General features: G+C 44.7%; 1 protein-coding gene across 1 annotated transcript; it reads right to left on the bottom strand.

The window, feature by feature from the left end:
• Positions 1-285: 285 nt before the first annotated feature.
• On the bottom strand, positions 286-24118 carry ANGEL1 (angel homolog 1). The gene is made up of 10 exons (XM_082647244.1): positions 23985-24118; positions 20608-21183; positions 19465-19691; positions 18938-19007; positions 17903-18336; positions 15460-15586; positions 15058-15168; positions 3979-4048; positions 3290-3453; positions 286-2333 (listed from the first exon to the last, which is right to left on the bottom strand). The coding sequence occupies exons 1-10, from the start codon at positions 24046-24048 to the stop codon at positions 2173-2175; spliced, it is 2004 nt and encodes a 667-aa protein (XP_082503370.1). The 5' UTR covers positions 24049-24118; the 3' UTR covers positions 286-2172.
• Positions 24119-24814: the final 696 nt, after the last annotated feature.

Genomic DNA, 24814 nt, shown 5'->3' with positions numbered 1-24814 from the left:
ATGAGAGCAGCTGAAAGCAGTATTCTCCTCTAGCTTGGCGAGGATGGAGAAGAGAGCTGCACCCCACGAAAGTCCGGGCAGGAGGCTGCGCTCAAGCCGTTCCTCCCAGGCCTCAGAGTAGTGGGCATCTGCTCAGTTACCAGAGGGAGATGATAACCCTTTTCTCTGGTCTAGATCTCAGGTTTGAGGCCCCACCCCAGGATCAGTCTCTTCTTCTCTGCCCACCTCATTCCCCAGGCCTTCCCTCCCCCATGCCTTTCAGGATCCTAATAAAATAACCAACAGTAGGGGGGAAAGGTAAACCTTTATTTGGAAAAGAGAGTTCAAATGACCATTTAAAACCCCCTTTCATTTCCAAAACAGAAAATAAGAAAACAAGGAAAAGATCATCTATCAAGCTCCTGCCCTCTGCCATCTTTAGCCATTTTTAAACTACGTTTCCTGGCAGAAAAAAACAGTGATGGGCCCTAGTCCTACAAACCAATAGGGCACTGTCTTGAGACCATCTCAGGAGATGCCCAGGGAGAGACAAACAGAGTGGATGGTGGAGTGTGGACAGATAGGCCTGGGGCTCAGACAGGCACATGCCCAGTACCCAGGAAACAATGTTTAAAAATATACATGAATAGATAAATTCCCCAGAACCCAGGCATGGAAAGCTTATAACCATGAACGCAGCAGCAGAATTATTCAAGCTGGGTCTTCGGCTCTCAAAAAAAAAAAAAAGGAGAAAACATTAACCTCTAGCTAACTGTCCCGAACTCCAGCCTCTCAGCTATATCCTCCAGTCCCATTCTGGAGGCCAAGTGGGCCAACAGCAAGTCAAGTCTGCAGGGCCAGCAGCCACACCCAGCGATGCAGGATTCAGGCATGCAGGTGACTCATGTGGGCAAGGGAGCACCCCCTGGAGGCCCCAGGGTGCTCCTGCACCAGGAGAGGGAAAGCAGAGGCCATGAGCCGCCTTGCCGGAGGTGGGGCACCGCCACCTCCAGTTTGCCCAGGGCCACCTTTCTGCTGAGAAGGTCTGGCCTGAGCTAAATACCAGGCTTTTCTAGTGGAAAAAAGGAAGGGGATGGGGGAGGCAGCAAAGAGTAAAAAGCAGTGGGAGGAGAGGACCAGAGAGCTGCAGCTTAGCTGTGCAGAGGGAAGGGAACAAGTCCCTGAGGTCTTGCGTCCCAGCTGAGGCAGCTGCAGAACCTTCCGGCTCTCTCCCCGCTGGGACTCCCGCCCTCGCTGCAGTCCTCCAGTGAGATAGGAGCTCCCTGACAGTTCTTCCTCCTCATGCTTAAAGAGTTTGGCACCTCAGTCCACTACCCCTGCCCACCGACCCCACACAAGGGTTCAAACTTTGGCCTCCCACAGGGCAGCCTGGGGAAAGGGATGAGCCCTGGAGGAAGCATGCCAGGCCTGTGGGGAGCTCTGGGTCAAGGGCATCCCTGAATCCACTGCTCCAGCTCGTGGGGCCCACTTGTTACCAGAGCCCGGACGATGAGGATGCTCTGGTTGGCAGGATGGACACCTAACGAAACACAGATGATAAAAGGAGAGACGGGCCCACGCTCCTGCCGCTGGCAGCCAGGTGCCCATGTGCCTGGCAGCACACAGCTACCCGGTCACGCCCTCCACCTGCCCCTAGGCTGACAGCCCCAGTGTGGAAAGTGGGCTAGTCAGAGACAGGCATGACTACGCAGAGCAGTCCCACCCCGAGAGGATGCACACACAACACACATCTCACGCGTGTGTGTCTGGCAAGAGGGCTGGGCCCAGGGGTCTCAGGCAGGGAGAAGGTCAGGTCAGAAGGCACCCCACCAAGAAACGGCCTGAATACAAATAACCAATGAGATCAATAGCTCCCGCAACCCTGGTAATTAAAAATCAAGGGGGAGCGCTGGATACATGGAAGGAAGGGGAACCCCCCCTTCTGCCTCTCCCAGGGCCACCCAGTATGTGGCACAGGTTTAGGAAGAGGCTGGGGCGGGGCAGGGACCACAGGCAGAGAATGTGGACGGGCCTGGAGGAAATCTAGCCATGGGAGAAAGGGAACGAGGAGGGGAGGGGAGGGGAGGGGACGTAAGTTTCTTGGAGCTAAGTTTCCAGAAGCATGGGATATTTCCACAGTCTCTGATCCAGGTGGCTCTTCTGGAAGAGAAGCTCTCTTCCCCTGGGAGACCGTCATAGGGCGGTGACTTCCATCTCGAAGCTGGCCAGTAGGCAGAGGTGGTCTGAAGAGCAGAAGGGGTTGGGTAAGCCATTGGCAGCCCAGAGGATCTCTTCAGAGAGGAGCGAGAGCCGGCCCAGGAGCTTGAGAGTTCCATCGTGACAAAGCCTGCGATCTGGAGCACAAAGCGGAGGCCGGTGGGTAAGGCAGCCGCAGCCAAGCTGCATGGGGTGGGGGGCCCCGTGGGAGCCACACCTCAGGAGGCTGCGTCTCCTAGGCGGCCCTATCCTCCCTCACCTCCTGCCGCCTCTGGCGGAGGGCTCATTTTCTCAGATATGCCATGATATGTCAATGAAAGAAGCCAGGTGGCTTCGGTGGGACTGCAGCAAACTAGAGTGCACGTCCAAGCCCAGCATTACAAGATCTTCTGATTTTCCAAGAGAAGCCGAAGTCCAGATTTGCTATGTAAAATTTGATTTCTCAACAGAAAATCCAAACATTTTAAAAGACATGCTTTAAACAAAACAGGCATGGGGCTGATAGACTGCTATACTGTGACTATTGTGAGAGGTGAGAAGACAGGAAATAGGGTTTCTAACCTAACCAAGTCCCTTACTAACCAGCTGCCACTGAACAAATCCAATAGAGCACTTCCTGGTGCTCTATTTTCATCTTTAAAACGGAGGGACGGGGCTTCCCTGGTGGCGCAGTGGTTGAGAGTCCGCCTGCCGATGCAGGGGACATGGGTTCGTGCCCTGGTCCGGGAAGATCCCACATGCCGCGGAGCGGCTAGGCCCATGAGCCATGGCCGCTGAGCCTGCGCTCCGCAACGGGAGAGGCCACAACAGTGAGAGGCCCGCGTACCGCAAAAAACAAAAAACAAAAAACAAAAAACGGAGGGATGGCTTGTTCTGCCCACATCTCTCTAATGCTACAAGGATAAAAGAGAAGGCGGGCAAATGGCCTAAGGGAAGTATGATGAGGATGACCAGTGTCAGGTAGGTATGAGATCTACTCCTTTGCTGGTCAGGTCCCAGCAGCCCAAGCCATGTGATCAAATGCCTGACCTACCATCAGTTCCCAGGGACTCTTGGGGGTGGCTTCTAGGAATCCAGGATCCACCAAGCTTACCAGTTCTGTTCCCATTCTTGCAGGACTCAGCTGAGAAGAAGATGTAATCTACTGTCATTCCAAGACCCAAGGGCATTGTGGTGACCTCTGGGCGGCCATGCTGGGGCAGGAAATGAGTATATACCGAGGTCAGGTGGAGGCAGTGCTGGATGGTGCCTACAGTCCTTCGGGGATGGAGGGGAAGATGTCAGTCAACAAACATTACTGAACTTTTCCCAAGGTCACTTCTCTGTGGGTTTTATCAAGTTTTTTAAGGGATGATCCCAAATAACTCAACCTCAGCAAATGCCTTCCCATGCTAATTAAGAGGCTGAGGGTCTTAGCTAAAATTAGCCTAGAAACAGACACATTTATGTACAGTCCTGCTGACATTTCTCACCCCCCACTCTCCTCTTGCTACCTGGTGAGGTATACCTAATGTACCCTTGTCCATGGGTCAGCAAGCTCTTCTGTGAGGCCTTACTCCCAAAGGAAAAGGGCAGGGGCTTTTCATCTGCAAGAACCTAGGTGGGTCACCTCTGGCCTCTGCACACCAGTATGTTCCTCCATAAACTTAGCACACACAAGGGGAAGAGAGAGCTCAGCAAAATGTGTTCGCCCAAATCAGCCCCAGGAAAGCCAACAGGAATCTCTCTAATACACCTCGATGGGGCTGGAATGCAAGCAGAAGGGAACTGGAAGAAGATTACCTGGGGAAGTCAGGCTCAGGCTCAGATATGTCTTTCTCAATGACAGGCTCGGCCCAGCCAGCAGGTCGCTCTGTAGAAGACCGGAGACAAAGGGATTTATCAATCACAGACAGTGAAGCAGGGTTAGAACCTTGCACCCTGAAATCCCACTCAGATCCTTGACTGGATTGTTCCAGAAGGGAAAAGGGAAAGAGAAAAGTTGAGGAGAGGAAGAAAACAATGGACCAAAGTCAAGAACCTCAGGAAGCAGACAGACAGAGGTCTCTAACACAGACATCTCTTCCCTGGCTCAGCAACTTCTTAAAAAATTTAAATTCATTCTTTAGGTAACACAGTCACATGGTACAAAAATCAAAATGTAGAGAAAAATATCAGTGAAAAGGCTCCCTCCCACTCTGGGACCTTGCCACTCAATTCCTCTCTCCGGAGGCAACCAATGTTAACAAATTCCTGGTGTATTCCTCCAGAGATTTTCTATCACCCACCATCCATTGTGTGCATATATGTATCTGTGTATGTATGCGTATACATATGTAAGCACACACACGTATCCATACTTATACACACCTATACATGTACACACACATACACAAAGAAAAAAGACACACATTACCAATATCAGGAAAGAAAGAGGGAATATTATTACAGATCTTACTGACATTAATAGGTATTATGAACTGAATGTTTGTCTCTCCCCAAAATATGTTGAAATCTTAACCCCCAGTGTGATGGCATTAGGAGGTGAGGCCTTTAGGAGGTAATTTGGCCTTGAGGGTGAAGCCCTCATGAACAGGATTAATGCCCTTATAAAAGGGATCCCAGAGAGCTGTCCTTTCTGCCATGTATGGATGCAACAGTAAGCTGGCAATCAGCAACCCAGAGGAGGGTCCTCACTGAAAATGCACCATGCTGGCACCCTGACCTTGAACTTCCAGCCTCCAGAACTGTGAGAAATAAATTTCTGTTGTTTATAAACTACTCAGGCTGTAGTGTTTTGGTATAACAATCCAAACTAAGAAAAGGATAACAAGGATCAACAAAATTGACAAACCCTTAGCTAGACTGACCAAGAAAAAAAGAGAAAACTCAAATTACTAAAACCAGAAGTGAAAGAGGGGGCCATCACAACCAACCTTAAGAAATAAAAAAATTATAGGGATACAATAAACAATTGTATACCAACAAATTAGATGACTTAGGTAAAATGGACAAATTCCTAAAAAGACAAAAACTACACAAACTGACTCAAGAAAAAGAAGAAAATCTGAATAGTTCTATAACAATTAAAGAGACTGAATTAGCAATTTAAAAATTCTCACAAAAAGCCCAGGCTCAGATAGCTTTACTAGTGAATTCTGCTAAGCATTAAAAAAGTAATATGAATCCTTCACAAATACTTCCAAAATATAAAAGAGGGAACACTTCCCAACTCATGCTATGAGGTATTATTCTGATATCAAAACTAGACAAAAACATCACAAAGAATGAAAACTATAGACTAATATCGCCTATGAATGTAGATGCAAAATGCCTCAACAATTACAGTTCTGTGATTTATAAGAAATGTATATTTGGTCATTCAGATGACCAAATATATATTTCTCATATATAGTCAGTCTTCATATACAGTCTTAGTCCACAGTTGCTGGTTCAAAGCTCCCCAAACCCTTAGAATTTCCTGAGTGTTGAGAGTGAGCAAGGTGCCTTTTGTTATGTTCATGAGGCAATTTTGGAAAATACCTAAGGTTGGGAGCTGGTTGCCAATGGAACCAACCATGTGATCAGAGGAACTTTCAGTCCCACCCTATGACCTCTAGGGAGCGGAGAGAGGTTGGAGGTGGAATCAATCACCAATGACTAAGGATTTAATAAATCATGCCCATGTAATGAAGCCTTCATAAAACCCAAAAAGGACAGGGTTTGGAAAGCTTCCAGGTTGGTGAACTTATGGAGATTCGAGGGAGAATGGTGCACCCAGAGAGGGCGTGGAAGCTCCACATCCCTTCCTACATACCTTGCCTTATGCATCTCTTCTGTACAGCTGTTCCTGAGTTATATCCTTTTATAATAAACCGATGATCTAGCAAGTGAAATGTTTCTCTAAGTTCTGTGAACCACTCTAGCAAATTAATCTAACCCAAGGAAGGAGGGGATTGTGGGAACCTCTGATTTATAGCCAGTCGGTCAGAAAATGCACAGGGAACAACCTGGTCTTTTGACAGGCACCTGAAGTGTTGGAGGGGTGGGTCTTGTAGAACTGAGCCCTTAAGCTGTGGAATCTGATACTATCGCTGGGGAGACAGTGTCAGAATTGAGTTGAATTATTTGTTGGCGTTGGGGGAAACTCCTCCTCTCCCATGTTGGAAAACGAGTCTCAGAACAATATACTGGCAAACTAAATCCAGCAAAATAGAAAATGACTATATACTATGACCAAATACGATTTATCCTAAAAATGTAAGGTTGGTTTAACATCTGAAAATCAATTAATATAATACATCATATTAACAGAATACTGAAGAACAAAAACCACGTGATTATCTGAATAGTCACAGAAAAAATATCTGACAAAATCCACTCCTTTATGACCAAAAAACAAACCCACAACACTTAAAAAACTAGGAATAAAAGAGAACTTCCTCAATCTGGTGAAGGGAATCCACAAAACACAAACAAATAAAAAGCAAACAAAAAAACCTCATGGCTAACATCATACTCAATGCTGAAAGACTGAAAACTTTACCCCTAAGATCAGGAATAAGACAAGAATATTCGCTGTCACCACTCAACACTGTAATGAGAGTTCTAGCCAGGACAATTATGGAAGAAATAAAATGCATCCAAATTGGAATGGAAAAAAGTAATACTATTTCTATTTGCAAGGTGACATGATCTTATATATAGAAAATCCTAAGAAATGCACTAAAAAACTATTAGAACTAATAAATGAGTTTGAGGGACTTCCCTGGTGGTGCAGTGGTTAAGAATCTGCCTGCCAATGCAGGGGACACGGGTTCGAGCCCTGGTTGAGGAAGATCCCACATGCTGCGAAGCAACTAAGCCCATGTGCCACAACTACTGAGCCTGCGCTCTACAGCCCGAGAGCTGCAACTACGGAGCCCACATGCCACAACTACTGAGCCCACGTGCCACAAGTACTGAGCCCACGAGCCACAACTACTGAAGCCCGTGCGCCTAGAGCCCCTGCTCCACACAAGAGAAGCCACCGCAATGAGAAGCCTGTGCACCACAACGAAGAGTAATCCCTGCTCATCCCAACTAGAGAAAGCCCACGTGCAGCAATGGAGACCCAACGCAGCCAAAAATAAATAAATTTATTCATTTAAAAAAAACTGAGTTTGAAAGATTCCAAGATACAAGACTGATATACAAAAATTGCATCTCTATACACTAGCAATGAACAATCCAAAAATGAAATTCAGAAAATATTTCCATTTATAAAAGTAACAAAAGGAATTTTAAGTAGTTACAAATAAATTTTACAAAAGAAGTATAAGACACACTGAAAGCTATAAAACATGGAAAGAAATTAAAGATCTAAATAAATGGGAAAACTTCCATGTTCACTGATCATAAGATAATACTGTTAAAATGGCAACACTTCCCAAACTGATCTACAGATCTGTAAATCCCTACCAAAATCCCAACTAACTTTTTTGCACAAATTGACGTGGTGATCCTAAAATCCACATAGAAATGTATAAGAGACCCAGAATAGCCAAAATAATCTTGAAAAACAACAATGAAGTTACAAGATTTACACTTCTCTATTTCAAACTTATACAAAGCTAAAATAATCAAGGCAGAGTGGTACCGGCATAAGGCTAGGCATATAGATGAATGGAGTAGAACTGAGAGTCCAGAAACCCATAGGTCCACTGTTGATTTTTTACAAGGGGAGGGGTAAAGGGAAAATAACTGCTAATGAATATGGGATTCCTTTTGGGGGTGATGAAAATGTTGTAAAATTATATTGTGATGATGGTTCCACAACTCTGAATATACTAAAAGCCACTGATTTGCACACTTTAAATGGGTGAATTTTATGGTATGTGAATTCCACCTCAATAAAGTTATTTTTAAAAAAAGGTAAGAGAATGTTACGGACAACTTCATGCCAATAAATTTGTTAATTTATATGAAATGAAATATTCCTACATTTTCCCTGTTAAATTGTTTTCTTTTTGTTGCTATTATAAATAGGGTCTTCTTAAAATTACATCTTATAACAAATATATCATTATTTTATTATATGAATACTATTGATTTCTGTATATTAATATTCTGCCCAGATACTTTCCAGAATTAATGCTAATAATAGTTGTTAGGTGATTCTCTTGGATAACCAGTTATATAACCATATTAACAGCAAGTAATAGTTTACCCTCTCCTTTCCATTGTTTACTTCTATTTTCTTGTCTATATTTCTATGTTCTATTTCTAATTCTGTGGCTGGTGTCTCTCACAGTTGAATGACAGTAGTCATCCCTATCTTGTTCCCCACTTTGACAGGAATGCTACTAGACTGTCTTCTTTAAGCAAGATGCTCATTTTTGGATTGAGATGAATGCTTTTGTTTTTTTTTCTTTTTCAGGCATCTGGCGGCTCCACGCCCCTTCCTCCATGGTGCACCAAAGCGCTGACTGACCAAGATAAATGTATTTTAAGGGTATAAGGAATTATCTATTTTTTCCTTAAGAAGGTTCTTTTTAAAAGAATCCGGAATAGATGTTGAATTTTAACAAACGTCTCTGACATCTACAGGATGACATGCATTTCTATTTTTTAATAGATTTCATATATTTATTAGCATGATAAATACATTAATAGATTTCCCAATACTGAACTACCTTCATATTTCTGATAAACTCTATTTGGGCATAGTATATTGCTCTTGAAATGTGATGTTAGATTCTGTTTCCTGATCTTCTATGTACATTTTTTGCATCAATATTCGTAAGTGGAGAATATTAAGGTCTGTAGTTTTCTTTTCCTGTGTAACTGTTGTCAGGTGTTGGTGTCAAATACTTCTTTTGTAAAAATAACTTGGCTCCCTTCTGCTGTGCTCTTTAACAATTTAAACAGTAATGGAATTACAAGTTCTTTAAAGGTCTGATGATGTTCTCCTATCAACATGAACATGGTGTTTTTGTGGGACTGTATCTCTGAGAACTTTCACTATTTTTTCACCCTGTGGTAATCTATTTATGTTATGTCTCTCTTTCACAATCAGTTTTAGTAAATTACATTTTCTAAAATTAACATAGGCCATCTAAGTTTTCAATTTCTTTTGCACTCAGTTGAGAAAAGAACCCCCTTATAATCCTCTTAATTCTTCTGCATCTGAATACTTTTACTTGCTCCTCCCCTGCTCCCTTAAATAGGTTAGCTAATCTGACAGCTGTTTTTCACCCAAAAAACCGATTTTTAGAGCTTATTAGTCCTACTGTTTTTCTGTTCTCTAAATTATTTTCATTTTCATCTTCTGCTTTCTTTCAGCTTGTTCTCTTTTCTAACTTGGGGGATACTTAATTTACTTACTTTAATCTTTTCTTACCAATATAATTCTCTGATTCAAGATATTCTATATAATTCTATGAATTTTTCACTGAACGCTATTTTAGCTATATACCACAAATATATGGTATTTTCATTATTGTTATTTTCTACACACTGTGCAGTTTGTTTAAATTTCATCTTTGACCCAAAAGTTGTTTGAAATTTTTTAAATGTCCAGATGATAGCATTCTTTTAACTTCTATTTTTAATGCATGTGTGATCACGGAAAGTTGGCTATACTATTTCTACTGTTTGAAATTTACTGATTTTTTTTGTGATAGTCTAATATATGGCCAATTCTCAGGAATTTCCTGTGGATATTTTAAAAGATGTCTTTGCTCTGCTTTCAGTGCTCAGAGTTTGATATGTATCCATCAGATTTACCATACAACATGTTATTTAAGTCTTCTATATTCTCAGTTATTTTTTATCTACTTGAACTATTGTGAACTGAGAAAGATGAATTAAAATCTTCAACCATTAGTTATTTTCTGACTATTATTCCTGTTAAATACTGCAGTTTCACTTTGTGATGACTGATGTGATGTTATTTGGAACATAAATGTTCCTAACACTAATATCTTCATTTTGAATCAGAAAAATCACAGTGACCAGCAGGATATTGAAAATGGTCTTCTCTTCAGCAAGAGGCAAGCTAATTTAGGCTTCTGAATCATATAAGAGGTCAGGAATCAGAGGTACCATTACTCCAGAAAAGAGGTGGGAGGTGAAAATCAAAACTGGCACAATGAACTCACCAGTCAATTAGTACCATCCCTTACACAGAGCCATTACGTTTTCATGTCTCATTCCTAAATGTGAATGGACACCTGATGGAATCTTTGGGAACAAACAGTGGGGTAGGAAGAAACTAACTCTTAATTAAAAGAACCTTGGAAGGAACAGATGGAATTTTAAAAATTATCATCCTCAGTAGTAGAAAGGCAATATTGCATTCATTAAAAAAATCAAAAAAACAATGGTATAAAAAAAGAAGGAACTTTTAAAAGGAGATTTGGAAATTAAAAATATAATGGCAGGGCTTCCCTGGTGGCACAGTGGTTGAGAATCTGCCTGCCAATGCAGGGCACATGGGTTCGAGCCCTGGTCTGGGAAGGTCCCACATGCCACGGAGCAACTAGGCCCCTGAGCCACACTACTGAGCCTGCGCGTCTGGAGCTTGTGCTCTGCAACGAGAGGCCGCAACAGTGAGAGGCCCGCGCACCGCGATGAAGAGTGGACCCCGCTCGCCGCAACTAGAGAAAGCCCTCGCACAGAAATGAAGACCCAACACAGCCAAAAATAAATATATATATATATAAAATGGCAGAAATTTAAAATCACTAGAAGGAATGAACAAGCTGAGAGCATCTCACAGATGGTAGATTCTAATATCCAATTAACAGTAATTCCAAAAAGAGAAAGCAGAAGATAGGAAATTATTGAAGAAATATTACCAGCAAAATTATGTGACTCGAAATAAATTAGTTTCCATTTGAAAGGGCTGTGGAGTATCCAAAATAATGAATGAAACCAACACCCTGAGTAGGGTAAACCATCATGAGATTTCAGAAATCAAGGGATTAGAGATAAGAACCAGAAAGTCTCAGAGAGGCAAAATAGGTGATATACAAAGAAAGGATCAAGAATCAAAATGGCAGCAGACTTCTCATTAGCAATGCTGGAACCTGCAAGACAATGGACTGATTTCCAAACTAGACATTTACACTTGGCAAATTTTCATATTAGTGTGAGGATAAAAAAAATCAAGTCTTTTTTTAGTACATGAAAAGAAAAACAAAAAAGAAAGAAAGAAAACTGCTTCTCTCAACACCACGTTCTACCCATGCAGCACTATGTACAAACGGCACTGCTCCAGCAGTTACATGGGACTCAAGGCCTCTGCCTGTCCCACCAGGCCACATGAGCACATGGGCCACAACTGCCTCTACCTGAGCTGCAACATCTTCCTGGACCATTCAGCACTGGCAGCAGCCAAGCAAGTAAGTTCTTCTGCAAGTGTACTTGGGAAGAGGATAATAAGTTGTGCAGGGATGGGCCAGTGGAGGAGCTGGATTCAGAACTTTCCTGGTTCAAAAACTGATCAGACAGACTTTCCTCTGTGGCCATCTGGTCAGTTTGTTAACAATAGTTTACGGAAGTCATTTATTAGCAACTGTTTTTTCCTAGAATGCACTTAATTGGGCACATGGTTTATTTTTACATGTTAAAAGACCTGAAGCTCTGGAGATAAATGGAAATGTGCAAGTGCTCATGAAAAAGAAAAAAGAGTAACCCCTTTCAATGTCTTTAAGAATCATACTGGAAAGAATAAACCACTAATAATTAAAAATATTTACAAGAGGGGGACTTAAAATTTAGATTCCCATCTTATGAATTATTCCTTCACAAAGGGAGTTGGGGAGAGTGAGAATCACCATTTTTTTTTTATTATACAACTTGTGTGACGTAGAACACTCCAGCACAATGCAACGTCAACTTGCTGGAAAGTTAGACCATCACTCCCCAGCACTGTAGCTACTTTGGCAATTCAGATGCTTCCCATTAAAGTCAGTGTCACAGTCAACTTGGCAAGTTTGATTGTCTACAGTTGAGTTGGATGACTGGAAATATTATTTGTTAGCACATCTAAACAAATCCTCTAGAAAAAAAGATCACACACTATGATCTCCTTGTACTGCACCTGAAGTCTTTCTACTCATGGTCTAAAACTGGTGGTAGGTTTTTAGATTTGGAGTCCTTAAAAGAGATTCATCAGGACCCTATTCGGCCCTGGATGGGGATACTAAACAAACGGAAGGGTACGTTCACAGTATGTGGAGGATGGGTGTGTTTATCCAAATTTAATCTCAATTTTGAAAATACTGCTATTACTGGGTACTGTTAGTGAACTGGATATTTTCCCCCATATAATGATTCTACTTAAAAAGTGATTGTCAGTGTATTTTAAAGGTTCTTATTTTGTTACTAAATTGAAATGCTTATTTTATGTTTCAAGTACAGTACTGATTTTTTAAAAATAACCTATTCTTAACATGGAATTACCTATGTGGGATCCTACTACTGTTTAACTTTAGGATTTTGTATTCTTTTTTTTTTTTGGCGGTACGTGGGCCTGTCACTGTTGTGGCCTCTCCTGTTGCGGGACGCGTAGGCTCAGCGGCCATGGCTCACAGGCCCAGCCGCTCCGCAGCATGTGAGATCTTCCCAGACCAGGGCACGAACCCATGTCCCCTGCATCAGCAGGCGGACTCTCAACCACTGTGCCACCAGGGAAGCCCAGGATTTTGTATTCTTAAAACATTGAGCCACTGCTTCCCTGCCTGAGCCCAAGTGATCCAAGCACTTATCCCAGTTCCTAGCACACGCCAGTCGCTCTATGCATGGTGGCCACCACTATTATTATTGCTATCACCACAGTTGTAATAATACACTAGCTTTGCAATTAAAAAAAAAACAAAAAAAAAACCAAGCCATTGAAATGTTCACTGCTCTTTGCAAAATGCCAATTCAAGTTAAATTCCTTCAAGAAAAAAATGAATTCATTGCTTACCACCAGTCCTTTACTATAGTTTTTTCAGTCATTGCTTGGTTGTCTTAAGTTTCTTAAGTTTCTTGGTTGTCTAGCCGTTTCTTCATGAAAGGCTTTGGGTTGAGTATAAAATTTTTGACCATACCGTCTTTCTTTGAAACCTTGCTCTCCTGTGTTCCAGAGTCGAACGGTAATGTTACGAAATCTGAAGCCTACCTGATTATTTTTACCTTTAAAAATAGCCCAATTTTTTTGGTTCTGCCCAAACGATTCTTTTATCTTTGACTTCTGTTAACTTCACTAAGATGTCTTACTGTTGACTCTCCTATGTCATTTTTTACTGAGACATGGTATATCCTTCTCAATGTGGAGTCAGATCTCTTGATTTTGGGAAAATCTTCCCTGAACCATACCTTTAAATATTCCCTTTGTGCTGTTATACTGGATTTCTTCTTTGTGAACTCGAACTATGTGTATGTTGAATCTCTTTAACTTCCACTACTGTTATTTTCTTTCTAGTGCTTTTTATCCTTCCTGGCCTCTGCCTCTTGCCTTGTTTTCAGCAGTGCCTATTCTCTCTTGGACTGCTTCTAATTTTGTATTCATTATGTGATTCTTAAATTTTTTATTCCACTTTTTTCCTGAGCTCTGCAGTTTACATTTCATCTACTGATGTCTTGCCATGTGCTTGAACTTATTTTATAAAAGCAATTATTTTATTTTTGCACTCCTATGTTATAAAGACAATTGCTTAATTTTTTTTACTCATGGGAAAATAATCATAATGTTTATATGCTCCATGGCAACAATTTTTATCTTCGAAGTATTCTTTATCTGCCTTTTACTTTTCCTGCTCTTCCACCTCTTTTTCTTATAGTATTTTAGTACAGATCTCACGCTGGCTCCTTTTGGGCAGCCCAGCTTGGAATTAGTTAAGGTTTTTATGTACAAGCTATTGGTACAAAGCTTATACAAGCAAAGACCTGGGTACGCATTCCAAGTAACAGGCATCTTTCCTTATGACGCAGGGTTGTGTGTGAGTCCTGTTCATCTTTACTTCCCCCTAGCCAAAAGAAATATGCAGTTTAAGTATTACACCTCCCCCCACCACTTAAACAGTCTTCTTCGTGCAAATTTGGCTTGATTCCTTGATCAGTCTTTCCTCTACTGCCTCTCTGGACCAAAAGAGGTTCAGACAATATCCTTTCACAACCTGTGCATCTTATTCTTGTTGATGAAACAAGGGATTTTGACTTCGTGCCTCGGGGTACGCTCCTCACTTTGGAGAAAGGCACCCTGCTGGTTCTTTTGGAGATCCATATGGCCCCACAGACCAGTCTCTCCATACCTGCTCCAGCACCCCTGCATGACCTCCAGTGCTTCTTGCAACCATTCCACCTGTGCTGTGGTTCATGATTTCAAATATCTTCAGGTCTCCTAGCTTTCTCAAAGATGGAGTTTGCATTTCTCTTTTTCATTCTCCTTGTTGCTTTGGAGTGTTTTCAGAGACAAGAAGGGGAGAACATCAAGCATACTCTGCTACTTACAATCTGGAAGTTCTCAGTAGGAGTAACTTGTTATCACATCCAGGAGTACTGTCACCTTATGATTTTCAAAGCCATCAAGTGTATTTTCTCTCTTAAACATGCTGTATACATGCTAGTTATTAGCAACTTAATACTAAAAAGCTTGTGGCTTACTCAAGGTCTCAGAGCTAGTTAGAACCCAGGTCTCTTGATTCCTGGTCCATGTTCTGAACACACTGCACATGGCCGGTGAACTCCACTGACCTTCCTCCTAAGCATACTTATTACCAGAAGCTGATCTCTAAGAATTATACCTAGAAAAGACTAAGAAACCACATAACTGACAAATATCAGAGGTGCAGAGGAAAGAGGACCAAGCTTAGTTGGAACAAGTTAGGGAACAAGCTTAGTTCCCATTACCTGGCTTAGTATCTGTCACTCCTTCCATACGAACCAGTCCTACAGGTCGCTGACAGGCGATGCTGCAGAAGCGGAAACGTAGCAGGAAGTCTCGGCTATACTTACGTTTCTCTGTAAACCAGGAAAAGCCATACAGTGAAAGACAGGAAGAGGAGCCACATGCTGAGACTTCCTTAATACCCAGAAGCTTACAAGTAGGGACACAGAGGAAGTCTGGCTCTGAAGACAAGGAGATTTTCCAATGGCTATGATTTAAAGTTGTCCATTTCATTGGGTGACCATGAGGAGGACAATGAAAAAAACAAAGGAACGTGCTAAGAGAACTGAGGGAATTACACTTTCTCTTGTCACTGAAAAATGGGCATGGAGGGACAACCAACCAAGAATGTGGCATGTGCTCACCGGATCTCTTGGGGTGACAGGAGGTGACATACTGACAGCAATCAGTGATGCCCAGGGAGCTGGGCCATAGTGGGGCCTGCAGCTTCCTCTGATAAAGCTGATGGGAGAAGTCTTCCTGTCCAGATACCTACAAGGAAAGAGCAGATGGGAATAAGGAATCTGAGATGGAAAAAGGAAATAGCCCATGTTTTGGGACATGCAGACAAACATACACACACACACACACACACACACACACACACACACACACAGTCACATACTAGGTACGTAACACAAGCAAAACACATAAGTCTCAGGGGAAAGTTAAAAATAAGGAGCTATTTAAAACCATTATTTTATTTTTTTTACTAGAAACACTGAAATATCTATGAGACAGGAATAAGGGGTTAAGAGAGTGAGGTATGTGAGTCAAAGAGAACAGAACTACATGAACATATGGTCCCCTAAATTTCAGCTCAGAAAAATCTACACTACTCTGCCCAGGGAATGTCAACTTTCAGGGGCTTTAATTTGCAGTGGGAAAAGGTTTACCCTGATCTTTGGATCTTCTGGATCAAAGTCTAGCATCTTAAGCCTATTAGTGGGAAACCACGGGGTCAAACCAAATGGGAAATTCACCAAAGCACTTTACCGTATCTACGTCACCATCCTCGGTCAAAGCCAATGAGCAGCCTGGGAACGGACAGAACGTAGTAGGGGAAACATTCGGCAACATCAGTCATCTGCGTATCTCCAACGTGTGTAGCAAAACCCCCTTTATTTCATTTAACAACAACAAATATTTGAATGCCAACTATGTGCAAAACACTAGCTAAGTGCTGGGGAGAGAGCAGTGACAGACACAATCTCTCTGCCCCTCGAGGACACACATTTTCAGAATGCCATCAGAAGTAAAACACACCTTCAATTTAATGGCCATTTACTAACTGTGTGACTTTGGGCAAGTTAGTTAACTCTCTTGGGTTCAACATGCTCTACTATTGAATGGGATAATAATACCACATACAATTAAGAATCCTGGTAACCATAACTACTACCAGTTACTGACTGCTTCCTTTGAAGCAGAAACTGGAAAACACTGTGTGCATTATTTTATGTAATCCACCAAAGAAAACCCTCTGAAGTAGGTCCCATTATATCCCCAGTGTATGACGAGGCAAATGGGGCTTACGGAAGTGAAGTAACTTGCCCAAGGTGGCAGAGCAGGCATCTGAACGCAGGACTATCTGGCTTCAAGATGGTGCTCTTAATCACTATGCTTAACGGCAGCTGTCACGTGGTAGGCACTTAGTAAATTCTTCTTCCCATTCCCTGAGCCCCTTGATAACAGCAGCTTCCTGGCAGGATAATGCCTTTCTCTGCGCATGTAGCAACCAGGACATCGCTGGCACTTGAGTAATCTCATTAAAATAAAAGCCCAAAGGGCTCAACAATAATTCAGTCATTTTATGTCTTTTCTCTCCTGTGCCTTGCCAAAAGTTAAGCAACAAATTGGATCAGCAGGGGCAAAAGAGAGGAACAAGGAGATTAAGTGACATGTAAAGAAATCAGCACAAGCTGAGTGCTCCTCAGTAGGGCTAAATAAACTACAATAAAACTATAAGATACCTAGGTTATAAACATTCAGCAGTTAAAAGGAATGAGACAGATACATATGTACATTGTTGAGTGAAAAAAAACAAGCTACAAAATGAAATATACATAATATATCACATTTATAAACACACACAGTACATTATATACCAGCTGTTAGAAGCAATCACAGCATAGTATTGGAGGGCAAGAGCTCTGGGGCCAGACTACCTGGTTACAAATCCTGGCTCCACCACTCACTACCTGCAAAAACTAGAGTAAGCAAATTGCCTAACTTCTCTACACCTTAGCTTTTTCATTTATAAAATGGAAGGAATGATAGAAATTGTGAAAATTAATGAATTAATACATGTAAAGTGCTTAAAATAGCACCTGGCACACAGTAAGTGCTTAATAAATGTAGATTATAATTACATCATCACAACAGCTTAGATACTACTGCAAATGCATAGAAAATGACCTGGAAGAACACCACCAAACTTTGAACAGTTATTACTTGACTCTAAGTGGAGACGTGGGAAATGTAGGTAATAAAGGGGGCTTTGGTCTTATTTTAAAATGTCTGAATCCTTAAGGGGATGCACTTGTGTACTTACATGCACTTACATATATACTTATGTACTTGTAAATTAAACATAAGTTAATGATAAAAACTGAAAGGATTCCAATATACCAAAGGCACTCACGAGCTCCTAACTTCCAGGCTTGGGTACCAGATATCAATAGAACAAGAAAAAGCCAGAGGAAGCCAGAACAGGTGTAACTGAGGTCCCTGCCACAGAAGCAACACCAGATGCCAACACCAAAATCTCTCCCTAAGCCAACCCCACAGTGGCCTCTCCCATTTCACCTTCCAGGCCGGCATCCCATGGTACTGGAGTTCTCCATCCCTGATGAAGTTGTAAAGAGGTGAATCAGGGACAGAATTCAGGTCCCCACACAAGATGATGGGGCAGTGGCTGCCATCTGACAACCTGGCCACCTTGTCCACTTCAGCCAAGAAAATGGCCATCTGGGCTAGCTTGACATCGCCCCGACGTGGGTTGTACAGGACGTGAGTATTTGCCACACATAAGGGGGCCACTGAGACTTGCCCCAGGCCTTCTGGGACTAGTGGCTGCAGCAGCAACACTAAGCCCACATTGTCCCGATTGAGGAGCTCCAAGCCAGGCCGAAAGTACTCCACAGGGCTGGCGCAGAGCAGACGGAATCGCGTGGGCTTGTAGCAGACAGCACAGCCATCTGTCTTACACCCGGTCCTCCTCTTGTAGAAACAGGTAAAGCCTGCAAGGAACACCCCACCAAGGAGATGGGTCAGAGTCCTTGAAGATGGGTTAGGGTCCCTCTACCCAGTGGCAGTAGCCCAGGCATGTGTGCCTAATGCATTGCTCCTGCAGTTCAATAAGGGGAGTCCTTGCCCTTGCCGATTCCTTGGTTCTGCAGAGGCTCCCTTACAGTTGTAACCACATGACTGAGTGGCTAGAAGGGGAAGAAGGGACAGAAGGGTATGAAGCAATAACCTGACAGGAAAAGCATGGACTCTAGGGTCAGACAAGCTGGAGTCCAGGCTCCACAACCTATGAGTTTCATATTACAGCTTTGTGACCTTGAGCTAGTCACACAAATTTTCTGAACCTCAGTTTCCGCACTGTAAAATGGGGATAATAATATTCAGCCTCACAGGGTTGGTTACTTCAAGGATTAAATGGAAATGTATGTCAGAATTGCTCTAAAACTTCAGGACTCTCCTCACCCACACAAAGAAGCTAGCTCACAGATGAGACTGAGGGTTTACTGAGATGAAAGAAAGATACAGTGCATTCAGGAGAGAGCAGACAGGGCTGCAGGAAGAAAGACTGGCAAACGTGCCAGGGAGCGGCATTACCCATCATTCTCAGAGAGGGCTCCAGCTGCTGCCAGTAATGGTCTTCCTGGACTTCCTGGAGACACAAGATCTGGGAAATGACAAGGAATCCAATCACTCCAGAGTAATGGAGGGCCCTGGAGTACGACTCCCACCCCAGAAGCAGGCACTGAAGCCACATGGGAAGCTGCTGTGGGTCTCAGGCTGGGTCACACTGAAACTTCCCCTGGTGCTGACTCTTCCCTGATAGCCACTACCAGCAACAACAGGCCCAGAGTTAAGCTGAGATCAGATACATGCGCTGGATCTTCCTGCTCCTTGAATCCCTCACGTCTCCCTGCCTGCACAAAGGTGCTAGAAAGTGTGCACCCACGGACAGTCTTCTTAGCATCTGCCCCAAACTCATTACACCAGGCAGGCAAGCACCAGTCCTAGGCAGGAGGCCAATCATATGAACAGCTGTGGGGTTCAATTCATTTTCTAAGAGCATTGGGACAGCCAGGGTCCAGGGCAAATGCAGGATGGCACATCTCCCCATCTTCACTCACATCGGGGTCCCAGTGCTGGAATTCCTGCATGAGGTTCGCAAAGCGGTAGTTCCAGCTGAGGATGTCTGGATGGCAATGCAGATAGAGCTCTGAGCTCTGCTGCATCAGGTCCTGAGCCAGGATGTTATAGGACATCAGAGTGAACTGGAACTGAGGGCCATCCCCCGCCTCCAGGCCCTGAGCATCTGGCTGAGTGGAGAAATCCTCCCATTCTCGCCACAAGATTTCTGCAAAGGTGTCGGGAAGAAGAGGTCCATGGTAAGTCCATGTTATTCACAGGGCCCACCATCTCCACTCCTGACTCCATGATACTGCGACGAGTTCCTTTTTTCATTTTCCCTGTCATTCATCCCTTTCTGTGGTGATTTGAACAACACTCTAAGGACATTCTCAGACGAGACAATAAACTCCACAAAGCCTAAGATAATCTTGGCCTGTTCATCACTGTATCCCTAGTACCTAGCATAGTACCTGGCACCTAGTACAAGTTCACTAAATATGGCCAACAATTTCTCACTTCTGATAAATCCATGGGTCTCTGGGGAATCACTCAGATGAATGTGCTTAACAGTCATCTGAGATTAAAGACATTTCTAGAGTAATCTCAGCCTTGGGTGTTTTCTGACCTCTAAACCTGAAAATGCCTACAGAGCCAGAAACCATAATGTGTCTCCCATGTGCCCTCGAGCAGGGAGCTGCAGAGTGGAGTTCAAACCTATGTGAGCCACAGCACTCGCTCTCCAAAGTCTAATGGAAGCCTGACATATAACACAGATAAAAATGGAGTCATCCTGGTCGAGGCAGAGAGTGGAGCCCTGAGCGCTCTCCACCGCTACCCCAGGTCACCTCCAGAGAACCAATAATGTAGAGAATCAGAGCTATGGTCTGCTTTCAGTTCTGCCACTACCTAGCTATGTGACTTTAGGCATGTCCTGCTACCTCTCTGTGCCGTGATCACTTCATCTGAAAGGCCACGGGGTTGGATGAAATGCTCTCTAAGGCCCCTCTGGATCTGCCACTGCAGGAGTCTCAGAAAAACACAATGCAGCAGCAGAGCTCCACACAAGAGAACTTTAGCAGTGACTGTGTGCACATCCGAGACAACCTGCTGCCCCGGCTCACCCAGCCGGTTGTCAGACTCACCATGATATGGGATTTCCACTGGGGGAGGCTGCAACTGCCCCAGGCCCTCAAAGGACCAGATGGGAGCCTCTTCCTGGGGCACAGGCTCCGGTGCTATGCTCCAGGCCACAACTGCGGGGTCCTCCTCCCACTGCTCTGCAGCCAGGGCACCCACTGGGAGGACAGCACAGTCTGCATACTGGGGGCCAGTCTGCACCGGGACTTCTGCCCACATTGGGCCCTCGACCTCTGGCAGTGGCTCCCCTCCTAGCACCTCAGGGAAAGACTCCTCCAGGTTCTCTGCTGCCCACAGGTCACTCAGCTGCCTGCTGGACCACTTGTCTTCTGAAGCAGCATCCTGTTCTCCAGGATTATCCATCAGGTGCGCCAGGCTGCTCTCGGCTACTCCCTTATCTACAAGCAGACCCTCGCTCACAGTTGAGAGTGCCTGGCTTGACCCTTCTTCTTGCCACTGCTGCAGCAGGCCCTCACACTCCTCCTGGTCGGGGCCCCGAGGGGCCATGGCAAAGTCGCCGTCTACCTGGGGGGACGAGCTCTTCGCCAGGAAGGCATTTTTTCGACATGTGAAGAAAGCATCTAAGAAGAAAGCCAAGATACCATGTTATAAGATGACAGCATCACCCAACCCATGCTCTTCTCCCAACTTCTAGTAAGTCTCATACAAGCAAGAATCATGTCCACCTTGCTCATCACTGTACCATCACTGAGCCTGCCCATTTTAGTGCCTGGAACATCCTCATCATCAGAGCAAAGTGCTTACTATGTGCCAGGCACTGTTCTAAATGCTCTACAAGTATCAACTAATTCATATAGTAGGGATCTGATAAATATTCATGTGTGAATGAAAGAATGGATATCCCGCATAATCTAGGACAGAGATGGTCACATACAACCACACTCCTTTTATCTGGAGGTTAAGATTCCTATTAACGTCAACTCTCTGGTTCTAAGAGCCGCATTACACTGGAACCAGCACTTGACCATGAGTCAGAACTGTGGGTTATGGCCTAGCACTGAAATTAACAAAGCTATGTGACCTTGGACAATGGCCCTAGTGAGATGGACTCACTCTTGACTGTAAAATGAGGACAAGGGAAGTTTGAACTAGATAATCCCCAAGAGCTTTTCTAGTTCTATAAATCCACTAATCTATGAATGCATTCTAGAAGAAAAAGGCCTAAAGTAGACAAAAAGGGTGTCTCAAATCTGTACAATCTCTCTCTTAGCAAAGGCCCTGGGTCCTCTTCTCAAATCTATTTATTCTACTCATAAATCTTCACAGACTTCATTATCATCTTTCCCATTCCATAGTACTCTAGCGGCTGTAAATCGGAAGGTGCCAACAACTGACAGCAAGAGACAGCTGCCGCCTCTCTGCTACGGCAGCCACAGTGACAGCCAACAGGCAAAAAGCAGGTGGGAAAAACTACAAAACTGGAGCCCCCAAAATCCAAGCACAGTATTTTGGTGCAAACAAAACCTCCGCCCACCAACACACACTAAGTCACTTATTTTTAGCATAGGACAAGTGACATGTATGATGATGACCCTCAATCACCAGAGATTTATTTTATCAGCTCTTTTTTTTAAAAGGCAAGAAAAACTTCAAAATGGTTCAAACGTTGAAAGACACTATCTTATTTAGGGTCTATGTGGATTTACGTCCCTCAAACCCGTGGTTTTTCAACCAGGGGTGATTTTGCCCTCAGGGAACATTTCTGCATTGTCTGGAGACAGTGGTCGTCACAACTGTGGGGATGCTACACTGGCATCTAGTGGTTATAGGATGAAGATACTGCTGAATATCCTAACAGTGCAAGAGACACCTCCACAACGAACTACCCAGGCCCAGACGTCAACAGTACTGAGATTGGGAAACCCTGCTCTAAACCCATGGGCTGGGTTGCTGGCCTTAGTCTCAGGAACTTATTAATTCCCTGCCCTTTGAAACATCCTCTATGTGTATCGCATGGCAGAAGTTCTTTGATTTATATGTGTGAGGTTATTAGTTTTCAAACTCAGCAGGTTTTGGTTGGTGGTGGTGGTTTGTTTTTCAGCAGCAGAATTCTTTTATTAAAAGAAAATCTGTAGAAACCAAATGTACAAATACAAATGGGACTACTTTAATAGCTGTGTGCAAGTGGGTGGGGGGAGGCGGCCCTTCCTCTGACATACCTAAAACTCTGACTACTGGTCTAGAAACCTCTGGACTAGTATATGTCACTATGGCTGCCATTATGGACACTGGCAGAGCTCCAGAAATGACAGCAACATGGTTAGAAGAATATGCCTTAGTTCTCTGAAAACAATGACTTCTGTGGAGTTCCTCATTTCTGAGAAGTATGTACACACAAGACATTCCCGAACTGAGTGCCTACTGCATTCTGGGCAGTATGCTAGCACTAGATACAGTGAGCAAAACAGACATGGCCCTGCCCTCCTGGAGCCCGCATTCTAGTGGCAGATACAAACATACACATACATACATTAAATGTTTTATATGAAATATATAGGAACAGAAATTACAAACACACACACACATATTGTGTAAAGTTCCAGAAAGGAAAAGCACAGAATGCACACAGTTGGACATCTTATTTCTAAAAGTCCTTCTTGGTCTGTCCTGCTCCCTAAAATGCCAGAGAAAAGTCTGGGGGTTCTGTGGGATCTCCCAGAGTAACTGATGGTCTCATAAGAGCCCAGGAGTGGGGAGCGCAGGCAGATCATGGCAAAGTTAAACAATAACTCTTCTCTAAGTACCCGCTGGGCACTGCCTCCACCCCACCACATCTCTAAACGCACGGGACATTGCTTCAAAGCCGAAGTTTCAATGTGCCTCTGGATTCTGAGCATCCGTTTTTTCAACCAGACTCCGCTGAGAGGCGGCTGGGAAACGTGAGTGTGGAGTTGACCCAGGGGAAAAACAGGTACGTCTAGGTCTTCAGTCCACAGATCCGCCCCCAGGGCCGACTGGCCCCTGTCCACAGAGAATTCGGACATTAGCCTAGGCCCCGAGCGGCCAACCCTCCCCGACCCCCAGGGCAGTGACTCAGCGGGACCGGAACCTCTCCGCAACCCCGGGGCCAGAGAAGGGCAGCTCTGGCCCCTCCCCACGCCGCCTCACGTTAACTGTGGCCCGACACCTCCAGGTCACAGGGGTGAGGAGGGGCCCGCCCACGACGCTCGCCGGCCAGACCCGGGCCTCGTTTAGTCCAGGACAGGCACGGCGGGGCCGAGGGCCGCCTCCCCACACCTTGGCACTGCCGGGGGAAAGTGGTCGTGAGGCCGCCCGCGACGCACGCCGCCCCAGGCCCCGCGGGGCCCCGCCGAGGCACGCCCGGGCCTGGCACCCGCCCGTCAGGACACAGGGCCGGTACCTGAGAGGGCGCGGAAAAGGCGCGCGGCCGGCAGCAGCAGGTAACACAGGCACGACGCGATCATGGCCGGCCGCCTGCGCCCGCTCCCGCGCCCGCTCCAGTGCCCGCCTCCCTTCCTCGCCGCCGCCCGCCAGGTCGCCCTCCGTTCGGCCCCGCCCCCGCCCCCGGCTCGCCCCACCCCCGGCTCCGCCCCCGGGACGGCTCACATGGTACCACTGCGCTTCAACAACAACTTTATTAGGTGCTCAGGGCCAAGCGGGCGCCCGCTGGGCGGGGAAGCCAGTTCCCAAGGCAACGGAGCATAGTGGGCCGGGCCTGGCTCTCAGCTGCGGCAGAAGCGCCGGGATTTGAAATTAAACCCTTCCTGGAGGCACCATAGTATTATTTAAAGTCCACAGTTTTATTCCCGCTTCTGCCGCCTCAGTACGGCTCCACCTTGGGTCCACCACATAATGTCTCCGCCCCTCAGTTCCCTCATCTGTAGAATGAGGTGCTGGACCTTGTCTAAGGCCTCACCCAGCTCTGACTTCTATGATCTTGACCGGCTTAGCCCAGACTGGAGAGAGCCAGCTCTTTCCCATTTTTCTCCTTTTCCTAACTCTCTTCCCCAGCTCAGATTTAGGTCAAACATTGAGTCCACACCTTGCTTCAGCACATAAGATTTTATCTCCTCATCCTGTTCCAAATGGGCCCTTTTTCCCCTAATCTGGAAAAAAGGGGTGTCCCATTGATAAGGGGGCCAAGAAGGGGAGGGGGTGAACCCTCCACAAGGGCAACGGGACCAAGTCTGGTTGGTTGGTTGGCTTTCCTTGAGGTATCTCTTCTCTCCA

Source organism: Grampus griseus (assembly GCF_964374135.1).
Source record: "Grampus griseus genome assembly, chromosome: 2".
Lineage (NCBI taxonomy): Eukaryota > Metazoa > Chordata > Mammalia > Artiodactyla > Delphinidae > Grampus > Grampus griseus.
The sequence above is the reverse complement of the archived record's forward strand: the minus strand, read 5'-3'. Positions and strand labels throughout refer to the sequence as shown.

Coding starts and splice junctions, on each gene's coding strand:
- ANGEL1 (XM_082647244.1), bottom strand. CDS start 24,048: ATGATCGCGTCGTGCCTGTGTTACCTGCTGCTGCCGGCCGCGCGCCTT. Junction 15,169..15,459: donor CTGTCACCCCAAGAGATCCG/GTGAGCACATGC, acceptor CCTGGTTTACAG/AGAAACGTAAGTATAGCCGA. Junction 2,334..3,289: donor CAAGAATGGGAACAGAACTG/GTAAGCTTGGTG, acceptor TTTGTGCTCCAG/ATCGCAGGCTTTGTCACGAT.